The sequence below is a fragment of the Balaenoptera acutorostrata genome, chromosome 3, assembly GCF_949987535.1.
Source record: "Balaenoptera acutorostrata chromosome 3, mBalAcu1.1, whole genome shotgun sequence".
Lineage (NCBI taxonomy): Eukaryota > Metazoa > Chordata > Mammalia > Artiodactyla > Balaenopteridae > Balaenoptera > Balaenoptera acutorostrata.
In genome coordinates this window covers 4,687,151-4,709,238 of record NC_080066.1, presented here as the reverse complement: position 1 = coordinate 4,709,238, position 22,088 = coordinate 4,687,151, and the positions used below count along the sequence as shown (strand labels likewise).

The window sequence follows — 22,088 nt, the reverse complement described above, 5'->3', positions numbered from 1 at the left end:
ACGTAAGAATTTTAAACTGTCTCTCTTTTTTTTTTAAACCGTGAAAGTAATCCTAGTATTTTTCTTACTACCCCACAGTCATTATTAGCTCATCTCTGGGCCAAGATCTGCCATGAGATGCTGTTAACATTTTGCATTCCTTAAGCAATCGGTTGAAGATATTAATTTTTTTCCAGAAAGCTGATTGGTTCTCAAGCTGTCCTTTCACTTCTTTCCTGAGGCCTGAATATGTGGATTTATCATGGCTCGTGCGGCCTTGAAACTCTCTTGTTTTTCCAAGATAGTTCATACTTTTAATCAACTGAAAACTAAAAACTAACCAGTATGTTCTGGATGTTACTATTTTCTTTTAGTCCCTTCCTTATCAAAAAATCTTCTAACTCAACATGATAGCTGTAATTTATTCAAATTTATTTTCTGTTTACTTTTATTTACTTACTTCACTGATGAGGCCCATAAATCAATGGGATAAAATGAGGGCATTTCCTGTTGGCGGGTGTGGAGAGATAAATTAGGAGTTTGGGCTTAATGTATACACACCACTATACATAAAATAGGTAAACAGCAAGGACCTACGGTATAGCACAGGGAACTATACTCAATATCTTGTAATAAACTATATAATAGAAAAGAATCTGAAAAAATATATATATATGTATGTATAACCGAATCACTTTGCTGTACACTTGAAACTAACACAACATTGTAAATCAACTATACTTCAATAAAAAAAATAAATGAGGGTGTTTCCTGCCCCGGGTCTTATGACCTGTAGCACCTTCAGGATAAACAGTGAAATGCATTCTTCCTAATTTTTGACTCTGTCTATTTCAGAGACAGACAATATAACACACTTCTTGGCTGTTGGACAGTTTGAAAGTCTACACCCACCATAGTTTCCTGCCGGTGGGAGTTATAAACGAGCTACAGACCAGACCCCCTGTTGTTCAGAAACAGCTTGTCATTGCCAATCAGCTTAGCCACCCAATTAATGAATCCTTGCAAACCTGTTGCAGGCACAGTAATTAAGGGCTTTATTTTTCCTCTTTCCACAGACATTCCTCCAGTTACGAGTTGACTCCGTGAACGCCAACCCACCCAGCTCCATCAGAGGCAGACTTGGGCTGAAGGAAGAGTGGAAATGTGCTTCTGGAGAAAGCTTTCTGTATTCTGGGTGCCATTGTTCCTTCTACTCAGCCTGATTCCCTTGACTGAGACAGAAAAACCCTCAACTCCAGACAGCAGCGGCACTTGGAGTCCAGGGCAACTGATGGAAATTCTACATGTTCTCTCTGCACAAGAGCCCACCCCCCTGAACCACTCGAGAAGCCTCATCAGAACTCTGCTAGAGAAAACCGGGTGCCCACGGAGGACACACGGAAGGCAAGGAGATTGCAATCTGGTTAGTGCCATAGAATGGGATCAGGGACGAGGACATTTTCCAAAGAGAGCCGTGCATTCCTTAGCCGCTTACTTTAGGAAAGGAAAATCCATTGCAAACCTTCCAGTATCCGAGTGGGCAATGCATTATGGTGTAATAACTCCCATATTTGGGATATGAGAAATCATACAGCATTCTGCATATGGCATTTAGAGACAGGGAGAACTTGTTTTTATTAAAATGGTAATGCTTCTGTAAGTCTTTCTACAACGCTTCTGCAGGTTTAGAGGTATTTATTTGCAAGTATGCACTTCTAGTTCCCTTTTCTTTCTGATTGACTAATCCTTTTTATGAGCTTGCAATGACCTTGAACATGATTAGTTAGATAGATGCCATTTGTTTTCTGAGGCATAATAACAACCTGATATTTGTCTAATGTTGAATTTTTAAGTACTTTCTCCCGGATATTGGTAGGTGTGTTCTAATATTTTGGATCGTGGGGAGTTAATGAATTGGATGATCATCTTCTTAAAAATGAGGAATCTAAGCTGGGGAAGGGAAGTGCTACCAGTGGGGCTGAAATGGGCCCCAGAAACCCATTTTCCAGGCATTTCCTAGTCTATCAAGTGACTCTCAAACCCTGGCTGTCCATCAGCATCACCTGGCAAGGTTTCACAAAATACCCAGGCTGGAGCTTCCTTCTCCAGAGATTGAGATTTCACTTGCCCTGGATGGAATTTTTAAAAATCTCTGCAGGCCGCTTTAATGTAAAAATCAGCATTACTGTAAAATCAACATTTAATGTAAAATCAGAATGTCTCCATTGGGTGGGGGATGGGTAATGACCAGAGCAGCCCCAGAGGTAAGAGCCCATGTCTTAAAATGACTTCAGACAAAAAACAGACCAAAACACTCTGAACATCCCTTTCCTGAGATGAGATTTGTGAGAATGAAATCACTCACAAATAAATAAGTAAATAAATGAAGACATAACTAACTAAATAAGAGAAGCGAATCATTTCTCCCCAAAATAAATTTTAGCAGATCTTCTCAATCACGCTTTGTTCTGGGGGAAACATTTCTTGGCCAAATGTTTTGTTTTTTGTTTTTGTTTTCTTCACAGAAGGGTCTTGCTAATAGAATTTTTCTCTGCTCTGTGCAAACAGTAAATAATTCAGTAATTAGTAAAACTCCCAAGGGTTCCCAGAGAAAACATGTGTTGTAAAGGCAACTCATCTGTGATGACATTAATTTATATATATAGCAACAGAAGACTTCCCACCGGAAATAACTAGGAGTCATATCTTATTAATGTCCTCTGAGAATTTGCTTCAGAGAAATGTTCTCTAATGACATGAAGTGCCTTATTAAGGCTGGTTGAATATTAGTTTAGCTTGTGGGGGGGTGGGTAAACAGGCAAGATTATTCTCCATTTTTGGGGGCGGAATGGGTTGTTTTGTACATTTTTTTTGATTTCTATGACATTAACAAGTATTTGGCCAGTTTAGTTTCTGTTCCATTCCTAGGAAGTGAAACACTGTCTGTAATAACTTCACCCTCCTGCTGCTGCTGTTTCTTTTTCTCTAAGAGACTAAGGTTTAAAAAAAAGGCTAATTTCAGCTTCACCTGCGCAGAAGTCTCCAATTTACCCGAATCACTATAATCTAAGCAAGGAGCCCACGGAATCTCTCAGTGTCAATTCACAAAGACCAGGGAGAAACACCCTGGTTTTACAAACACCCACATTCTGGTGCAAACCAGAAGTCTTCACCATGTTCTTGAATCCTTTTCTGTCTTCTTGGGGAATTTGTCCACTGAGAGGCAGGGTACCTATCAGAAGTTCTGTGATAAAAAGAGGGCAAGGGAGTGAGTTCAGGTCCTTAAATGTCTGAGAAAAGAGATCAGTGTGTATCCTGAATTTGGGGGGAGGAAAAAAAAAGTTCCCAATTTTATTTCGGATCTAGGTGAAAACTGAATTTTCAAAACAACTGATCTGAAGTTTTTAAGAGCACTGCACGTTTAAAAATAAATCCATTCAAGCTGCCGCCTTTGAATACGGATACTCTTGCCTGATCATGGCTTTCCTTTTTCTTTTTTTTCTTTTTTAATGAGAAGGGTGAGAAGGGGGTTTTAATACATTTAATGAGGGATTAATTAACTCCAAAAGAATAAATTCCACTTCAGTAATGATGAGACCCATGAGCCTGCATGGGTTCCAGGCGTGGTGAAGGGAAAAGAATCTGGTTTGGAGTCAGTCGGCACTGGGTCCGTATCCTTGTTCTGGCACTGTCTAGCTGTTAGGATGCCGAGATGCTGATTCCCTTCTCAGGGGGGCTCCCTGTGAGGTCACATGACCATCTATGAATGCATACGAGCTCAAGCTCTCTTCCCCTGCTTATATTCGCGGAAATGTCCAGTCCCCCCTTTTCCAGGTCACTGGAGCAGCTTTTGTGAAGGACCTTCAGTGCTGCTGAGAAAACAAGACTCTCCTCTGCAGCCCCCTCCTGCTCGTGCCCCGGCCCCGCCCACCTCAACTGTCCCCAGAGGTTTGGGGTTTTTAACCGAGATCTCCAGGAGATTCTCAGACACATTCAGAATCAATGCTTTAAGGTCCTGCATTTAATTCCCTCCCCTTCCCCGAGTTGTCATAATGGTCATGGGATAAAGTGTGAAAAGCATCAAGCTTTATCTGAACTTGTTTATCGAGAAAATTTATCTGAACTCTTCTCAGTTAAGACTTTTCTTTCTGTCACTTAGAAATACCACTAAGTCTAGTACAGACCCAGAAAAAGCTAGCGCCCATCATCAGCTGACATCCTTCCAGATCTTTGTTTGGGAGGAAAAGGAAGAAATATAATTTCCCTCTTGTGTCGTATAGTCAATCGTTAGCAACCCTGCCCTCTCCTAAAACAGAACTTAAAAAATCTAAGAACTTAGAAGAAGGCAGTTGATTTACCCATAACCCAAAATCAAATTCTAAACATCTCTTGGTCTAAATTTCCTAAAGCTTATCCTGCAGGTTCTGACAACTGCCTTATTAACACAGAAGATTTCATATAGCTCTCTGTCGCTGAGGCTCTCGCCTGAAATACACAAGCAGTAAACAAAGCTGAATTACGCAGCTGGGAAAAGGCGATCTGATTTGGCTCCAGGGTGTCATAGAAAATTACTACCAAACATCTGAGTAGTCCATTTAGCTTAGTAGAGAGGACTTCTCACAATTTGACTAGTCTTTTTACCAAAGTTTATTTCCTTATGAAGTTGAAAAACTAATTCCCAGGATCCGTGTTTTTCTTTTCCTCTTAAACCTTATGCCTCCACCTGACAAGATTCAAAGGAAGTCAGTGGATTATTTCTGAATGAGTCCATTCTTCTTCAACAAAGAATCACTTTACTGGAGTCGGAGCCCGGGACCCATCTGATGCGTATGGGGCGCCAGTATTTGCAAAATTTTGCTAAACATCCTCTCCCAAACCACAACTGAGCCACTTCGGAAAACTGTAACAACTGAAACAAATCTAGTGGTGACCAACTGAAAATCCAAGTCCCGCCACCAACCCCCATAGCAATTTTTGTCACGTCCACGCCCAGAAGAGAATTTACCTTATGTTAGCGCTTGCGATTCTCCCTGCAGCGCTCTGTCCTCAAGCCACCACCTTCTGCAGTAAGGTAACTTGTCATAGACTCAGATATCAGAGCACAGAGTTTTCACCACAGGGTCCTCTGATCACCATTAAGTTTCATTTCAGCAGGCCTCAGAAAACTTCAGCAAGGTGTAGGCTACCTCTGTTCATTCCAGATGACCGAAATCTCTAGCGAGATAAAGTGAGCTGCTTCCACAACTTATTTAAACTTTTCCAAGTCAGACACTGATTTACCTTCCAAGATGTAAGCATTTTACAGAAAATTTCTGGAGTGAACATCTGCCTGATTGTATTCGGGGTATTCTATCTAGCCTGATAGGAGGGGGGACTCTATCTTACCCTCTTCTCTGCTACCTCCTGCCTCATCCCTAGAAAGGCACAGAGTAAAAGCCTGGAGAAGGAGCTATGAGTGGACAAGGGTCTCGGGCTGCTTGGATGGGATACAGGGTGGCCACAGACACTGCTGTGTGCAACCAGCACACAGCCACACCTGGGCCACATAAAAGTGGTCTAGTGGCCTCACGGAGGTCCTATGTGTTCTTGGCGCTCTTATTCCCACGTACCCAGCGCCATCAGATGACCTGAATAGCACTTGGAAGTCTCTGAAGGTGAACTTGCTCAACCCGCTGGCTGTATCATGTCCTCACTGATGGATATTATAACCTTACCAATCCCCTAGCCTCCTAATTGACCAGATCTCTTCCTAGCAAACAGGAGGGAGAGAAAGTTACCTGGTGAGGGGCTGCACAGCAAGTACAAAGTCTATCAATGGCAGAGCAGGAATTAAGGCTGGGCAACCACTATTAACTGTGTGGCTTTAGGTACGTTACTCACCCTCTCTTAAACTTGGCTTACACATATACTAAGGGTATATTTTCCTCATAGAAGGAAAACGTACTTCATACTTAATTCTGTGCAGGATCTTTGCATACTGCATATATATGTACCTATTAATTAATTCATTATGCATTAAGTAATTGGGTAATTGGTATTCTGAATGCTTTTGATTGTGCAGAAATATTTGGTGGATTATGATATGGGCTTTTGTTTTTCCATTTAAAATAATGCAATAAGTTTCCCCCCATTGAAAAATTGATCATCCGACACCTTTTCCAGACCCAATTAGATTTATACTCTGAGGGATGCCTTGATAGGGGAGATACTTAGCACTGTGTTGGACACATGGCTTCCGATAAATGGTAGCTGATATGACCAATTGTTTTCCCGATACTTTAGTTTCAGGAGGTTATTTGGCACAAAGCTTGATTCAGCTGATTCACCTCCCTGGGTCCTGGTGTCAGTCCCATCTAACAGCTACCAACCCATGGACTTTTCTCTAGGGCTGAGTAGGGAACAGAAAAGGGCTGCTGTGGTTTTGGTGGTTGAGTTTAATATTGACACTCAGAGTTGATCTTGTTGGGAAGCCTGCATCTGTTTGCTGAGTTTTTGGCTTCTCGCAGTTGAGTTGGGGAGAAATTGGAATCTGTGTGGCTTGTGAAGAATGTGATTAATGCTTTGCTTTACAGATGGATGACATGTTTCTTTCTGGCTCAGATGGTATTTTCCAGATGTTACCCAGTGGGACACACAGCAGACATGGAATTAGGACCCCTGAAACTTCCACCTCAGAGAACAGATGAAAAGATTTCATAGTAGATTATCCCACAGTGAGACAACTCCCCTGGGGCTCAAGACAGGCATATTTTATATATGTATGTATGTATGTATGTATGTATGTATGTATGTATGTATGTATTTACTGGCCAGACCACGCAGCATGTGGGATCCTAGTTCCCCAACCAGGGATCAAATCTGCGTCCCCTGCATTGGAAGAGCAGACTCTTAACCACAGGACCGCCAGGGAAGTCCTTCAGATAGGCATCTCTTGATACCTTCACTCTGAGGCTGGTACCATGTCATGAGCTGCTTCTCAGATCCTGGGAGCATTCCCAGAAGCTACCCAACTGTCTTTGAAGAAACACAGCTCTTATCTTGCTGGGAGAGCTTCTCTTCCACAACCCCTGTGTCTATCTTTTTCTCACTGTCCCAACACATTACCCCAAACACCTTCCTCTGCCATGTAAACTTCCCAGATTAGACAAGCCAGCTGTCTATCTGTGGGTTGTGAAACAAAGCATCATGGAAGCATTTTTAGTAATTCTCGAACCACCAACATTTCTGTTAATAGCAGGATGTGGTAACTGATTGCGTCTCAGAAAGGACTGACATCAATTCTCTTAGGTAGGCTAAGAGAGAAGCAGATGGTACTCGTTCATTCCATTTTTACTCTTCTTAAGTGCCAGGCATGGTGCTAGAGGCTGAGGATAGACCTGTGCGCAAAGCAGACAAAATCCAGCCTTAATGAGCCAGTTGTCTTCAAGAAGAAATAGAAAAGAAACAAGGAGACATAATCTTAGAATCCTAGTTCTATGAAAAAAAGGAAAAATGGTAATGCTAGAGCTGCCTGTGGCTGTTAGGCACTTAATATGTGGCTCATCCCAGTTGAGATATGCTGATAAGTGTAAAACACACAGCAGATTTCAAAGACTTAGTGTGACAAAAGGAACATCAAATAGCTCATTAATACTTTTTTAGAGTTTTGATTATGTGTTGAAATGATCATATCTTGCATATGTATTTCAAGAAAATATATTATTCACATTAATTTCACCTGTTTCTTTTTACGGTTTAAAATGTGGCTACTAGAAAATTTAAAACGTGCCTCACATTTGTAGCCTGTGTGATATTTTCGTTGAACGGCGCTGTGCCGGAGAACACGGCAGGGCTGGGGACTTTGGACTTTGGAAATGGTATCTGGGAAGGCATCCCTGAGGAAGTGGCACTTGAAACTGAGACTTGAGAAATCAGGTGGGAAAGAGCCTGGTGGAACTGACAGAAAATCACAGGGGCAGAAGTTGAGTGAGAGAGGTGGAGAGAGGCTAAGATAAGGTAGGAGAGGTAAGATGGGCAGAAGCCAGACTGAGGAGAAAATTATAAGGAGCTTGGATTTCATTCTAAATGCAATGAGGCATCACTTTAAAAAACCAGAGTCAGCTGGTGTTAATCAAGGCAGCAAAGTGACAGCTTGCGTTACTATAGTTGGAGATAGAAGGGTTGCATTTAGGGAATAAGGGCTTCTGGGAGGACATCCTTTTTATATAAAAGTCCAACCGTGATTGTCTTACTTGAATTGGGCTATTGAGGCTGCCCACTTTCCCCTCCTATTCATAAAATAATAAGCAACAGAGACTCTGTGGTTGTTAATGTTCTGGGACTATTTGTCAAGCTTTGTTTCTGTTTTTTATTTTTTATTATTATTTTGTGGGGTTTTTTTGCACAGTGCTTCGATCCAGATGCCCTGTTACTGATAGCTGGAGGAGATTTCGAGGATCAGCTCAGAGAGGAAGTGGTCCAGAGAGTTTCTCTTCTCCTCCTCTATTACATCATTCATCAGGAAGAGATCTGCTCTTCCAAGCTCAACATGAGTAATAAGGAGTATACATTTTACCTACACAGCCTTCTCAGCCTCAGGCAGGATGAAGACTCCTATTTCCTTTCACAGAATGAGACAGAAGATATCCTGGCTTTCACCAGGCAGTACTTTGACACTTCCAGAAGCCAGGTAAGAAAGTCAGAATTGCTAACTAGCTCTGCTGCTAAGATACAGTCTCAGAGCATGATTTTTTGTCACTAATTCATTCCTAGGATACTCAAAAACTTCTGAGAGGTAAGTAATTGTGGTTTTTAGTGATGGGATGTTAAGTGATGTAATTTAAAATTCTGAGTCTGAAGGGGGAAATGTAACAACTAATCACATGATTGTACAAAAATATTTCTTTATTTTTTATTTTGTTTAAAATAATTCAGAATAAACCTCAACAAAGCTGTTTTGTTTTTAAAGAAAAAAGAAAGGGGGGTGGATGTAATGACTAATCAGTTGTCAGATGAGTTTTAGGCGGAAGCTGGGTGGGTGGGTGGGTGGGCAGGCAGACCAGGTGACAGGGCAGCTCTGTTCTGAGTCCCCCTGAGCACTAAAGTGAGTGTGACTCATGGCTTTTGATCAGTCTCCAAGGACTGAACTATAGCGGTGAGAGCAGTGTGTCTATTTGCCTTGCCTTCTGGCCAGGGAAGGATTACGCAGTAAGAGTTGGCGAGAGATGAATTAATCATTAGTTAGTTCCCTGAGGATGCAGCTTGCAAAAAGCATTATTCATGACAGCACAGACATTATCTCTTTTGTGGCTTGTAATTGGTGCTGCATGTGTTCAGGGGTCCCAAGTGCTTTTCTTTTCTCACAGTTCCCACTCTTAGGAAATGAGCGTCTTGTTGCCTTCATTACTATTCCAGCAAAAGCTGGCCTTTCAATTACCTTTTTGCTTTCTGCTTTGCGATGGGAAGTTTGAGCTGATAACGTTCTCTGAACATGGGTTTTTTTAAGCTATATTTTCTTAAAGAATGAATTGAGGAGTCACCAGCACATTTTGAAGAGTGTGGCAGAACGTGTTTTTTTTTTTCTCTTGAATTGTTCATTGACATGTGTCTTAGTCTGTTTGGGCTGATATAAATGCCATAAACTGGGTGGTTTATAAACAACAGAAATTTATTCTCATAGTTCTGGAGGCTGGGAAGTCCAAGATCAAGGTGCTGGGCAGATTTGGTGTCTGGTGAGAGGCTACTTTTTGGTTAACAGATGGTCATCTTTTTGTTGTGTCCTCACCTGGTGGAAGGAGCAAGGGAGCTCTTGGGATCCTTATACAAGGGCACTAATTCCATTCATGAGAGCTCCACCCTCATGACCTAATCACCTCCTAAAAGCCCCACCTCCTAATACCATCACATTAATAATTAGGATTTCAACATGCAAATTTTGGGGGGTGACACAAACATTCATTCTATAACAACATATAGTGATAAATTTGATTCTTGGCCCAATTCTGGTTTCTAGGAGTTCAAAGGTATCTGTGCAATCATGCTGCAACTTAATGCCAGCAGACATATCCTCCAGTTTGCTGTAAATAGGTTCAATTTCTCTTGTAATTAGCAGAACAAATGGAAAGACTGTTTACTAAGGACTTTGTGGATATCACTTCAGTAACTCTAATCTTGTGGCTCTCAAACTTTGGTTATATTTTTTCTTTCTATTTCCAAGGGATAAAATGGGGTTCCTTTATAGAATTCAGTTTTCTGCTTAAATAGGGAGGTGTGCCTACCTAGAATTTCCTCAGTTCAACGTCTGCGTAATGTAAGATCGGTTCAAATTAGCCACTAGGATTTTAGTCATCCTATGTGTTACTGTCTTGATACAGGCTAAATGCAAATGCAAATCCAGCACTTAAAGGCAGATGGAGTATATATATTTAATGTAGATTTATGGTTATCCAACATATACTGCAAATACCTGGGCTTCCGAAAGTATGTGAGATTAAACGTTCCTAGAACAGAATAAACTAATTCAATATTATGTGTAGACCCACTTTATTCATCTATTCAGTGAAGAAGAAGTGAGCTACTGATGAGTCATAACCCTGTGCTAGGCCTTAGAACAACTATCTCCTGGAGGATACCACTGTCGCCAGTTCCTGGGAAGGGTCCTGTGGCCCATGCCCTTGGGGTAGGCTTCCACTAGGAAGTCAGTCATTCTAGACTTTTGCAGGAGGCCTCTTGGCACCTCACTGCAGGCTGCTGCTCTCTCTGACTAGAGGGTGTAAGGTCACAGAAGATGCTGGCGGTCCAGGCCCACCACGACTAGCATTTCTAGGTCTTGCTTTCATGGGACTCAACCTCCATAGGTCAAGCCACTAACAGCAACTCCAGGCGGGCCTTAACCAGCTCACTAAGAGAAACAAACTTACACCATCATATTCTGATCTAGCGACCCTCCCTAATGGTCCAGAATCTAAATATCCCTCTATTCTTTCCTTCTCTTCCTACTCTGTTTTATCTTCCTGACTCAATCTTTTAATGCAACCACCTCTCTCCATTCTTTCCACTCTTTTGCTGTTTCCATGGTAAATGTTCATGGTGCTCTACTAGTCCTGCCTCTTATATGGAGAACGGGTATTCGTGACCACATCCTAAGGACTTTGGGATTGGAAACAATGATTAGAATCCTCCTTTGTCCTCAGTGGCACATTGAGACGTTACTCTTTCACACCCTCCATGAAAAACTCACACTTCTATGAGGTTCACACTCTCTGTTATTTTAACTTGTTATTGTCATCCATGAATCTTCTGGCTAGTTCTCCAAATTTGTTAAAATTTTGGTAACTGCCTCTCTGCCTTCCCCGCTGCTCCCCACCATAGCTATGAATAGGCTCTTGCCAAGCTCACCCATTACAAACTTAAAAAAGAAATAAATCCAGGATATTGAATATAGCTCCCTAAACCATAATGGAAAAGAGTATGACCATCTCCTGGTTTCTTCTCACTTGTCCAGCTATTCTGTATCAAGTTCCTTTGAAGGATCCACTTGACCTGCCATCCCTTAAATCATGGCATCCTCCTTGGCCCCAACTGTGGTTTTCCCTCTCCTCACCCTACATATTCTTGTTGAGTGAGATGCGCTCACAACGTCAAGTACTCCTAAACACTGATGACTTTCAATTCTGTTGCAAGCCAGCCCAGATTTCTCTTTTGACTCATATATACACCCATCTTTTAAAATCTCCATGTGTATATTTCCTCAGCACTTGAAACTCAATATTAAAATCAAAAGTCATATTTCTATTCCTGAACCTGTTCTTTCTTTGATGTTGCTTATGTAGCTCTTGAAATAGTCTCTATTTTGGCTTGTATATGCTGCACATTCCTGTTTTTTTTTTCTCTCTGACCCGCATTTTCACCTTTGCAGGCTCTTCTCTTTCTCTGTGTAGATTTTAAGCATTAGTGCTCTTTCAGGTGTGGTCTTAGCCCCCATCATTCTATATGCTTTCTCTGGGGTAGCACATCTATACTTAAAGATGACTCACCAGAGTGTATCTCCATCCCAGACCTCTTCCCTGCACTCCAGACCCACATAGACTATACAACATCTTTTCTTTAAGGATATGGTAAAGACACCTCACACTTAAAGTATCGAAAATCAAGGTCATAAATCAACCCAATGAGATCCAGTCTTCATGTATCACTTCATAGGTCAGCAAATAACATCATCATCCAGTCAAATGCCCAACTAGAAATTTTATTTTCCAAATTTCTTCCCCCTTTATATCTGATCCAAGTCCTACTGCTATTACCTCCTGAAGAGATCCCTAACCTGTAGACTTAGTCCATTTTCATCATCACTGTCTTGTACCTGGACTACAGTACTAGCCTTCTTACTGTGCTACTAGGAAGCACTGACTCTCTTTCCAGTCTATTTGTGCTCCACCAGGTAGCCAGAGTGAATTTGTCAAAACGCATATCCAGTCCTATAACCCCCATTCCCAAACCTTGCTCAAAATTCCCCTTTGGCTTCCAGTTGACTTTAGGATAAAGGGCAAACTCCGCTAAGTGCCAATAGACCTTCAACTTTCACCATGCTCCCCTTACTTCACCCACTCCAGTGACTGCCCTCCTTCCAGCTGTGCATATCTTCCATCCTTCTTCCTGCCACAGAAACTTTGCATATGCTATGTCTCCTGCCTGGGCTATGCCTTTCTTCCACTCCTTCAGATCAGTGTGTGTGTGTGTGTGTGTGTGTGTGTGTGTGTGTGTGCGCGCGCGCGCGCGCGCGCCACAATCCCAAGGAAGCCTTCTTGGATCTGCCTGACTGGGTCAAATAGCTGTCTATTTTTACATCATTGTACCATGTACCTCTCCTTCAAAGCAGTTGCCAAAGTTATCAACTTACATTTGATTACATTATTGTTTTATTAACAATAGTGAACTTTAAGCTCCAGGGAAGGCAGGGATTGCTTTTGGTTTTGGTCACCACTGCACTTCCAGTACCTAGGGAAGCACCAGATATATACTGGGTATTTGGGGGGAGAATTTGTGGGATAGTGGGAGGTATTACCATTATACAGTTGTCAATTCAGAAACCTGAGTCATTTTTGACTCTGCACTCCTTCACATTTTCTTCCAAGTCCTTCCAAGGCTAACTTCTTAATATTCTTCAAATGTATCTGCTTCTTTCCATGTCTAGTGCTACCGTCTTAGGTCACGAGATATTTTGGATTCATCAATAACTTCTTAACTAAGCTTCTTGCCCTCAAGTTCTAACTCTGTCAATCCATTTACTACTTTGCCACCTGAGTGACATTTCTGTAACCTACCTTATTGTACGATTCTCTTGTTTATAATATTCAGTGGGTTCTCTGGGGCCTTAAGGGGAAATTTATTTTTTAGATTTTACTGAAGTGTAGTTGATTTACAATGTGGTGTTAATTTCTGCTGTACAGCAAAGTGACTCAGTTATACATATATATGTGTGTATTCTTTTTCATATTCTTTTCCATTATGTTTTATCATAGGATGTTGAATATAGTTCCCTGTGCTGTACAGTAGGACAGTGAGAAAGATTAGACAAATAAGAATCAATGGGATGGGAGTTAGAAAATTCAGTATCATGGCAAATGAAAGAAACAAGTATTTTCCAGATAGAGCTCTATCTGAGACTAGAGAATGATGGTAGGCACATTCCCACAAACAATTCAGTCCTCTTTTAGAAGAATGATTCCTTGTCTTTTGGGGAAATCCTAGAGATGTTCTAATCAGAATAATTTCAGTAATTAAAATTTTCTTTTTACTTTGTGTCTGATTTCAGTGTATGGAAACCAAAGTGCTGCAGAAAAAATCTGGTGTCTCAAGCAGTGATGGTGCCGATGAAAATACACTTCCTCAGTTGGCGGAGACAATCATTGCTTTGTCCCTCCAAGGTGTTTGTCTGGGACAAAGAAACTTGCCGTCCCCAGACTATTTTACAGAATATATTTTCAGTTCCTTGAATAGTACAAATACTCTCCATCTATCAGGTAAGGATGCTTTTCATGAATTTCACTTCCCTGTCACACCTACTAAATATAAACTGTGCCAAAAACAAAAGCAGAATCATTGCGATGACTGAATTTGTCCAGGTATGTTTTAAACACCCTTTTAATCTCAGTATGTAGTGAGACAGCCCAGGGGACCTTTTCAAGGCAGACATGCTATGATATGTATGTGGTGATAAGGCAAAAATATGCACTCAGCTCATTTGAGCAGGGATGATGAAATTGTGGATGGAGAGCCAAAGGGAGAGATTTTTATGATCTGCTTCTAGTACTAACTGAACACTTTCCTGTTTGGTATGAAGTGCTGGGCCCCGGGGGACAGAGTATCATGTAGAAGGATAAAATAGTATTCTAAAGGGTGCAAGAGGCTTGGTAGCAGTTTGCTTGGAACCATAAAAGTAAGTCATTTAATGTTAAATAAAAGTACTGTAAAATATGCATGCTGGTTACATTTGTGACTGCCAGCATTTTAGGGATCTGAGGTAAAATAAGACATCACGAAAGGAATCAGAATGTTTGTTTCACACATTTCTTTGTACTTGACAAGACATTAAGAGTGAAATGACTTATTTTTTCATCTGCATCAGAATGCCCTGCTTTGCACACACACCAAGGCCACACACTTCCTCTTGGGAAGTCACAACATAGAAGAGAAATACAAATTTTCCAAGGTACCAGCAACACCCTCATGATCTAGATAAATCTTCCAACTCTGAAAGGGATCAAGAGCTAGGAATCATACAGTTCCATGCAGAACTGACTTGTTTGTCTAACCCACTGAACGACAGGTGTGTTTTTCTGCAATTCATTTGTATTTGCTTTAAGAAATGAGAGAAAGAAATCTTTATTAAGATGAAAGTTGAAGTATAATTCAATCGTGTTACGTAGATGTCATCACTAGGAAATAGGCCGGGGAAAAACATGCTACGATGAGAATGATTTTGATGTAGGAAACAGGAATTGCTAAATTCAGATTTTGAGTGATTGAGTTTTAGCAGGACAGTTTCCATATCAACCAAAGGAATGCAATGATTTCCCTTTTCAAATAAAAATGTATGCCACTTGAAGGCTCAATCACTCTAAGAAATAGGAAGAGCCATCAGACCGGAATACAGAATACAGTTAGAGGCAAGCTGTACTATAAGATGAAGACAAGTTGTCTAGATATTGACCATCATGGACCCTGGATAAAAAAACTAAAATAATTGTTTGTGCGAGGTGTTCAGTATCACCCACTTGAGCACAAAGCAGCCACTTTTGCATTTGAGAAGTCAGAATTCCATCCCATTCCAGTGCAATTAGATGCTTATTCCAGAGGCCCCAAGGCATTTTTTTCTAACAACTGCCTCTGAGCTAGGGCTCTACTGATACTAACTGTATTTTGGGGTAGGGGGGAGAAAGTATGGTATTTAAAAAAATTTTTTTTAATGTTTTTATTACAGAGATTGTTAAAAATAAAAGTAGAAACAATAAAATAGTGTACCCCCATGTACACAGTCCCCAGCCTTAACAATGAACAGCAATTGGATAATCTTATATTTACCTCCATCCTCTCCCAATCACTTGATTATTTTGAAGCAAATAATCAACCTGTACATATTTCTGTATGAATCTCTAAAAGAGGAGGATTTTTAAAAAAGTGTCTATTACAAATATCACAGCTAAAAAAAAGAATGATTCCTTAATATCATAAAAATTTCCTTCATGTTCACATTTTTCTGCTTTTTAAAAAATATTTTTAGTTTTTATTGAACCAGGATCTAAATAAGGTCCATAAAATGTGAATCTTTGGTATGTCTCTGACATTTTACTTTTGATAGGTGTCATGCCCTTCCCCTCCATTCTATTTTGTTGTAAATTTTTTGTTGGAAAAAAAAAAAAAAGGGATCATTTATCCCATCTGGATTTTGCTGATTGCATTCCTACTCATTTTACATGTGTTTCTTCTTTTTTAAAATTAATTAATTTATTTTTGGCTGCCCTGGGTCTTCATTGCTGTGCGCGGGCTTCTCATTTCGGTGGCTTCTCTTGTTGAGGAACGTGGACTCTAGGCACGCGGGCTTCAGTAGTTGTGGCACATGGGCTCAGTAGTTGTGGCTCGCGGGCTCTAGAGTGCAGGCTCAGTAGTTGTGGCGCACGGGCTTAGTTGCTCCATGGCATGTGGGATCTTCCTGGACCAGGGCTCGAACCCGTGTCCCCTGCATTGGCAGGCAGATTCTTAACCACTGTGCCACCAGGGAAGTCCCTTACATGTGTTTCTATGCACTGAGTTTCATGTATATTGATTTTTTTAAAAAATTTATTTTATTTATTTATTTATTTATTTATTTGGCTGTGTTGGGTCTTCATTTCTGTGCGAGGGCTTTCTCTAGTTGCAGCGAGCAGGGGCCACTCTTCATTGCGGTGCACAGGCCTCTCACTGTCGCGGCCTCTCTTGTTGGGGAGCACAGGCTCCAGATGCGCAGGCTCAGTAGTTGTGGTTCACGGGCCCAGTTGCTCCGCGGCATGTGGGATCCTCCCAGACCAGGGCTCGAACCCGTGTCCCCTGCATTGGCAGGCAGATTCTCAACCACTGCGCCACCAGGGAAGCCCTGTATATTGATTTTTATACATAGAGTTTTGATTAGTTTTAGGTTGTTTATTTATTTGGGGCTACAGTCTGATCGTTGGTATCTTCCATCGGCAGCACATAACATCTGGTTGTCTCTTTCTGAGAAGTTATAAGCTATTGATGGTCATTGCCTAGATTGATCAATTGTTTGGGGCTTACACAATGGTGATCTTCTAATTCTCTCAGTTCTTCTTCATGTTTCAGTGTAATAATTCTATAGTGGAAAATCTTTCCCTCACCACAATTTCCTTTTATTGAGGTTCTTAAAGGAAAGTAAGGATAAACTCTTGATTCTTTAATTTACCACTTTACAAAATAATAACATAGTTTCCTTGCATCCTTCAAGGAACCATGAGCTTTTCTTTTTATATCATTATGATTTCTTATCTCTCAATCTATTGTCATTATTATCCTTTTGGTACTCAGATCATTCCCTCTTTGACAAGTGGAATCTTATTCAAGGTGGCTGTAAGTCCTTTTGTCAAAACTCTTAATACATTTTATATCTCCCTTGCTCTCCAGTATAAAACATTCCAGGTTCATCTTGTACATTTTCTGCCTAACCTGGGATAATTGTTTCTCCAAATATTTTTTATCTTTATATAAACCAATTAATCGAACTTTTCTCTTATTGCTTTCGGATTTTGAGTTAGAGTTGAGAAAGTTTCCCACATTCCCAGGTTATAGAAGAAGTTACTCGTGTTTTCTTCTAGTACTTGTATGTTTGCATTTCTGATCCATTTAGGATTAATTCTGGTGCATGTTGTGAGGATTAGATCCAGTTTATTTTCTCTATATGACTATGCAGTTTTCCGTATACCTTTTATTTAAAATGAAGTGGAAATTATTTCCTCCACTGGTTTGAGATGCTGCTTTTATATAATAAAATGATAAATGCAATCAGGTCTATTTCTGTTTTCCACTCTGTTCTATTGGCCCACTTGTCTATCCATGTGCCAGTACTGTCCTGTTTTACTTATAGTGGCTTTATAGTATATTTTAATTTCTGATAGAGCTAGCCTTCTTCATTGCTCTTCTTTTCAGGGTCTTCCTGGCTTGTTCACTCTTCCTAACAAATATCGCCTAACTGTCAAGCTCTGGGAAAAAACAACCCTGTGATAATTTTATTATAATTGCAAAATAATTATAAAATAACTTAGAAATGATATTTATAAGATGTTACATTTTTATATCCCATAGTATTTCTATTTGTACATATCTACATGTGTGCTTTTGTGGAGTGTTTTATTATTTCCCTCACATAGGTTTTAGACATTTCCTGGTACATTTATACCTAGGCATTTAATTTTCCTTTTGTCTCTCTTACCTGGGGTCCTCTCTTTCATTACAGCTTCTAACTGGTCTTTATCTATGTGAAGGTTAGTGATTTTTTTTTAGATAAATTTTATAACCTGTTCCATGATTAAATCTTTCATTTTATTTTGCCCTAATTTTTTAGCATTTTCAGACAGTTTTGCCTCTTCTTTTTCAATTCGTGTGTCTCTTTTCTTTGTCATCTAATTACATTGCTTAATAACCCCAATATAATGGTAAATATTTTGAGAATGGTCTGTACCCTTATCATGTTTTAGACTTTGAAAGAAAAGTTTGTTTCCTCATTGAGTTGAGAGAGCAATGATAAAGAAATATATTTATAGTCTTTTATATTAACCCACGTATTTACATTTCTAGTACTCTTCATTTCTTCCTGTGGACTTGACTTACCATTCAGATCATTTCTTTTCAGCATAAATAACTTCATCTAGTGTTTCTTGTAAGACAGTTCTGCTACCAATGAATTCTCCATTCATTGTTTATCTGGGAATAATTTTATTTCACCTTCATTTTTTTAATTCATTTATTATTTATATTATTTTTTAACATCTTTATTGGAGTATAATTGCTTTACAGTGGTGTGTTAGTTTCTGCTGTATAACAAAGTGAATCAGCTATATGTATACATAAATCCCCATATCCCCTCCCTCTTGCGTCTCCCTCCCACCCTCCCTATCCCACCCCTCTAGGTGGTCACAAAGCACCGAGCTGATCTCTGTGTGCTATGCAGCAGCTTCCCACTAGCTATCTATTTCACATTTGGTAGTGTATATATGTCCATGCCACTCTCTCACTTCATCCCAGCTTACCCTTCCCCCTCCCCGTGTCCTCAAGTCTATTCTCTATGTCTGCATCTTTATTCCTGTCCTGCTCCTAGGTTCTTCAGAACCTTTTTTTTTAGATTCCATATATATGTGTTAGCATACGGTATTTGTTTTTCTCTTTCTGACTTACTTCACTCTGTATGACAGACTCTAGGTCCATCAACCTCACTACAAATAACTCAATTTAATTTCTTTTTATGGCTGAGTAATATTCCATTGTATATATGTGCCACATCTTTATCCATTCAGCTGTCGATGGACACCTAGGTTGCTTCCTCACCTTCATTTTGAAGGGTTGTTTTGCTGGATATTAAATCCTTAATTGACCGTTTTTTCTTTCAGCATTTTGAACATCTTATTCCACTACTCTCTGGCCTCTATATTTCAGATGGGAAGTCAGCTATTGATTGTATCAATGCTCCCTGGTATGTGATGAGTCATTTTTCCATCACTGCTTTCAAGATATATCTTTGTCTTTGACTTTCAACTGTTTGACTATGTCTGGGTTTGGATCTTTTATATTTATCCTACTTGATGTCTGATGAGCTTCTTTTGTTTTGTTTTGTTTTGTTTGTTTGTTTTTTGACCACGCCCCATATTATTTCCCCAACCTGGGATCTTGACAGTGAGAGCATGGAGTCCTAGCCACTGGACCACTAGGGAATTCCCTCTGATGAATTTCTTGAACATTGTAGAGTAAGGCTTTACATCAAACTCAGAAAGGTTTTAGCCATTATTTTCTCCAATATCTTTTTCTACTTCTTTCTCTTTCTTCTCTCCAAGTGACTGCCACCACATATGGGTCAGTATATTTGCTGTTTCCCACAGGTCTCTGAGACTTGTTCCTTCTTTTTCTCTTTGTTCTTCAGATTAGATTATTTCTATTAATTTATCCCCATATTCAGCAATTCTTTCTTCTACCATCTCAATATGCTGTTGCACTCCTCTAGTGAATTTTTCACTTCATTTATTCTGTTCTTCTACTCCAGAATTTCCATTTAGACTTTTATATAGTTTTGATCTCCTGATTGGAAATTGCTACTTGTTAATTTATTATTGTCATACTTTCCTTTAATTTCTCAAATATTATTCTCTTTGTTTCCTTGAACATACTTATAATGACTGCTTTGAAGTCTTTGTCTGGTAAATCCAACATCTGGGAATACTCGGATACATATTTATTGACTGCTTTTTTCCCTGACTCTGAGTCACACTTTCCCATTTCTTTGCAGGTCTCTCTCTCTCTTTTTTTTTTTTTTTTTTTTTGTTGTTGTTGAAACTGGCCATTTAAAATAAAATATTGTATTAATTCTAGTTTGTAGTCTACTACTGACGGTAACATTTAGGAAAACACCAGAGGTATTTTTTTCACAAGTAGAGAGATGAATAAATCCCAAGAAATTCACCATAATATTCAATTGTTCTCTGTATCAATCGTTTTTTTTTCACACACACACACACACACACACACACACACACACACTGTATTTTATTTTTACAAGAGATAAATAGACTGGCATCAAGCATTGTACATGGATGACCACAACAAAAGCAACAATGATTGCAATTACCAAACATGAAACACACTCATACCATGTCCTAATATTGACATTCAGTCCAGTAATCCTCCACTGTAGCAGCTCCCTTACTTTGCAGTGAAAATTGTCAATCGTTTTTTAAGGCTACAGCTGTACCAAGGGAAACTAAACTGCAGTCTGTAAACTGACAACCACACCACAGTAGCATTAGAAAATGAAGTCTCATTTGTCCCAGTAATCTCAGCTGCTTTTCAATTCCTGTTTCTCTCCTGCATTAAACACTGAAGAGGAAAATGATTAGATTGACTTTACATTAAAGTTATAGTTAATCTAAGGATGTATAGTGCCTAAAGGGAATAAATTTTCTAAGGATTAAATCAGTTTCATCTTTTGTTTACATTTGTATAGGGAACACCTAGAAAAAGAATTAGTTGACTTACCAGAAGGCACTCCATTTTTGGAATTGCTCATTTCATCGTGGTTCAGCCCTAAGATCTCAAGATCTTGTGAGAGAATCATTAACCATGTGAAGTATAAATACTCTTTATTCTTTTTTTTGGCCACACCATGCAGCATGTGGGATCTTAGTTCCCTGACCAGGGATTGAACCTGTACCCTTTGTATTGGAAGCACAGAGTCTTAACCACTGGACCACCAGGGAAGTCCCTAAATGCTCTCTATTCTTGTTCAGAGTAAAACCTTGGCTTTTCATTAGAACTTAGAAATTTACTTAGTAAATATCTATGCTGTGGCCATGTGAAACTGTGATTATTCTGAAGCCGGCCTCTCTTCATTCTATGTGACACCAGATTTTGTATGAAATTTCTAGAACTAGACCAACTCCTCAACACTCTCTGGACTAAAAATACCTGTATCAGAAAAGATAGAATCCATCAACTTCAAAGGAAACAAAACAACCTAACAATCCATGATTGGGCCTACCCTAATGGATCTGTATCCAAGGACCCAGGATCAGATGACAGTCCAATTTCCTGGGCTCAGGTATTGTCATTATTCCTCTTGTACCATCATTTGCTATTGTCAAAGGAAGTAGCTGTGAACATTCTCTAAGAGTTGTTGAAAAGTTAAAGGGTAATGTAGATTTCCTTAAATGTAAAAATATTCTATTTCCACAGTGTGGGCAGGGATTTTTCTTTTTACAAGTGGGTCTCTATAGACATAAACTTGAGGTCAAGATATTTAGGAGAATGATGTATATTACTCTTTCCTCCACTGGGTCCATACTGAATGCATGAATAATTAATTCAGCAAACCTGTGAGCATTTACTATGTGCTAGTCACCATCATGGGCACCAGGGATAGATAATTGAACAAAAATAGGCACGGCTCCTATGGAGCTAACAGGGTAGCGGGAGGATATAGACATTATATAAAAACTTACAATGATGAATGAACACGTTAAAGTTAGGTTAGATTATGAAGAGATTACTTTGGATTGTGAGCAACAGAGAAATATTTGTATAGTAGGTAACACTGAGAAGGTTTTTGAGAAAAGGTGATATATGAACCTATAAACATGTTCATATTCTTATTTCCTAAAGTTGTGTTCCAAAGTACATTCACTAGTCTACCTAGATACTTCTTGAAAAGGGGTGCTATGGTCAAATCTGATTGGGAAATACTGAAGATGCATATTGCACTGTAGCATATTAATGTGTCTGGGGAGGTCCATTAGTAAATAAAATTCTTTAATCTTATTGAATCCAGCATTTTTCAGACTCTGTTACACATAGAAACCTTCCCTGCCCTTATTATTTAAAAT

At 39.6% G+C, this 22,088-nt stretch overlaps 1 protein-coding gene across 1 annotated transcript in view; it reads left to right on the top strand.

Moving 5' to 3' along the window:
• The window catches only part of SLC39A12 (solute carrier family 39 member 12), a 70,768-nt gene that overhangs the window by 125 nt on the left and 48,555 nt on the right, over positions 1-22,088 (top strand). The window contains exons 2-5 of the mRNA XM_007196405.2: positions 1,056-1,402; positions 8,366-8,647; positions 13,772-13,979; positions 21,135-21,307. Coding sequence (XP_007196467.2) covers positions 1,142-1,402; positions 8,366-8,647; positions 13,772-13,979; positions 21,135-21,307 — 924 coding nt within the window. The 5' untranslated portion in view covers positions 1,056-1,141. The remainder of the gene's footprint in view (positions 1-1,055; positions 1,403-8,365; positions 8,648-13,771; positions 13,980-21,134; positions 21,308-22,088) is intronic.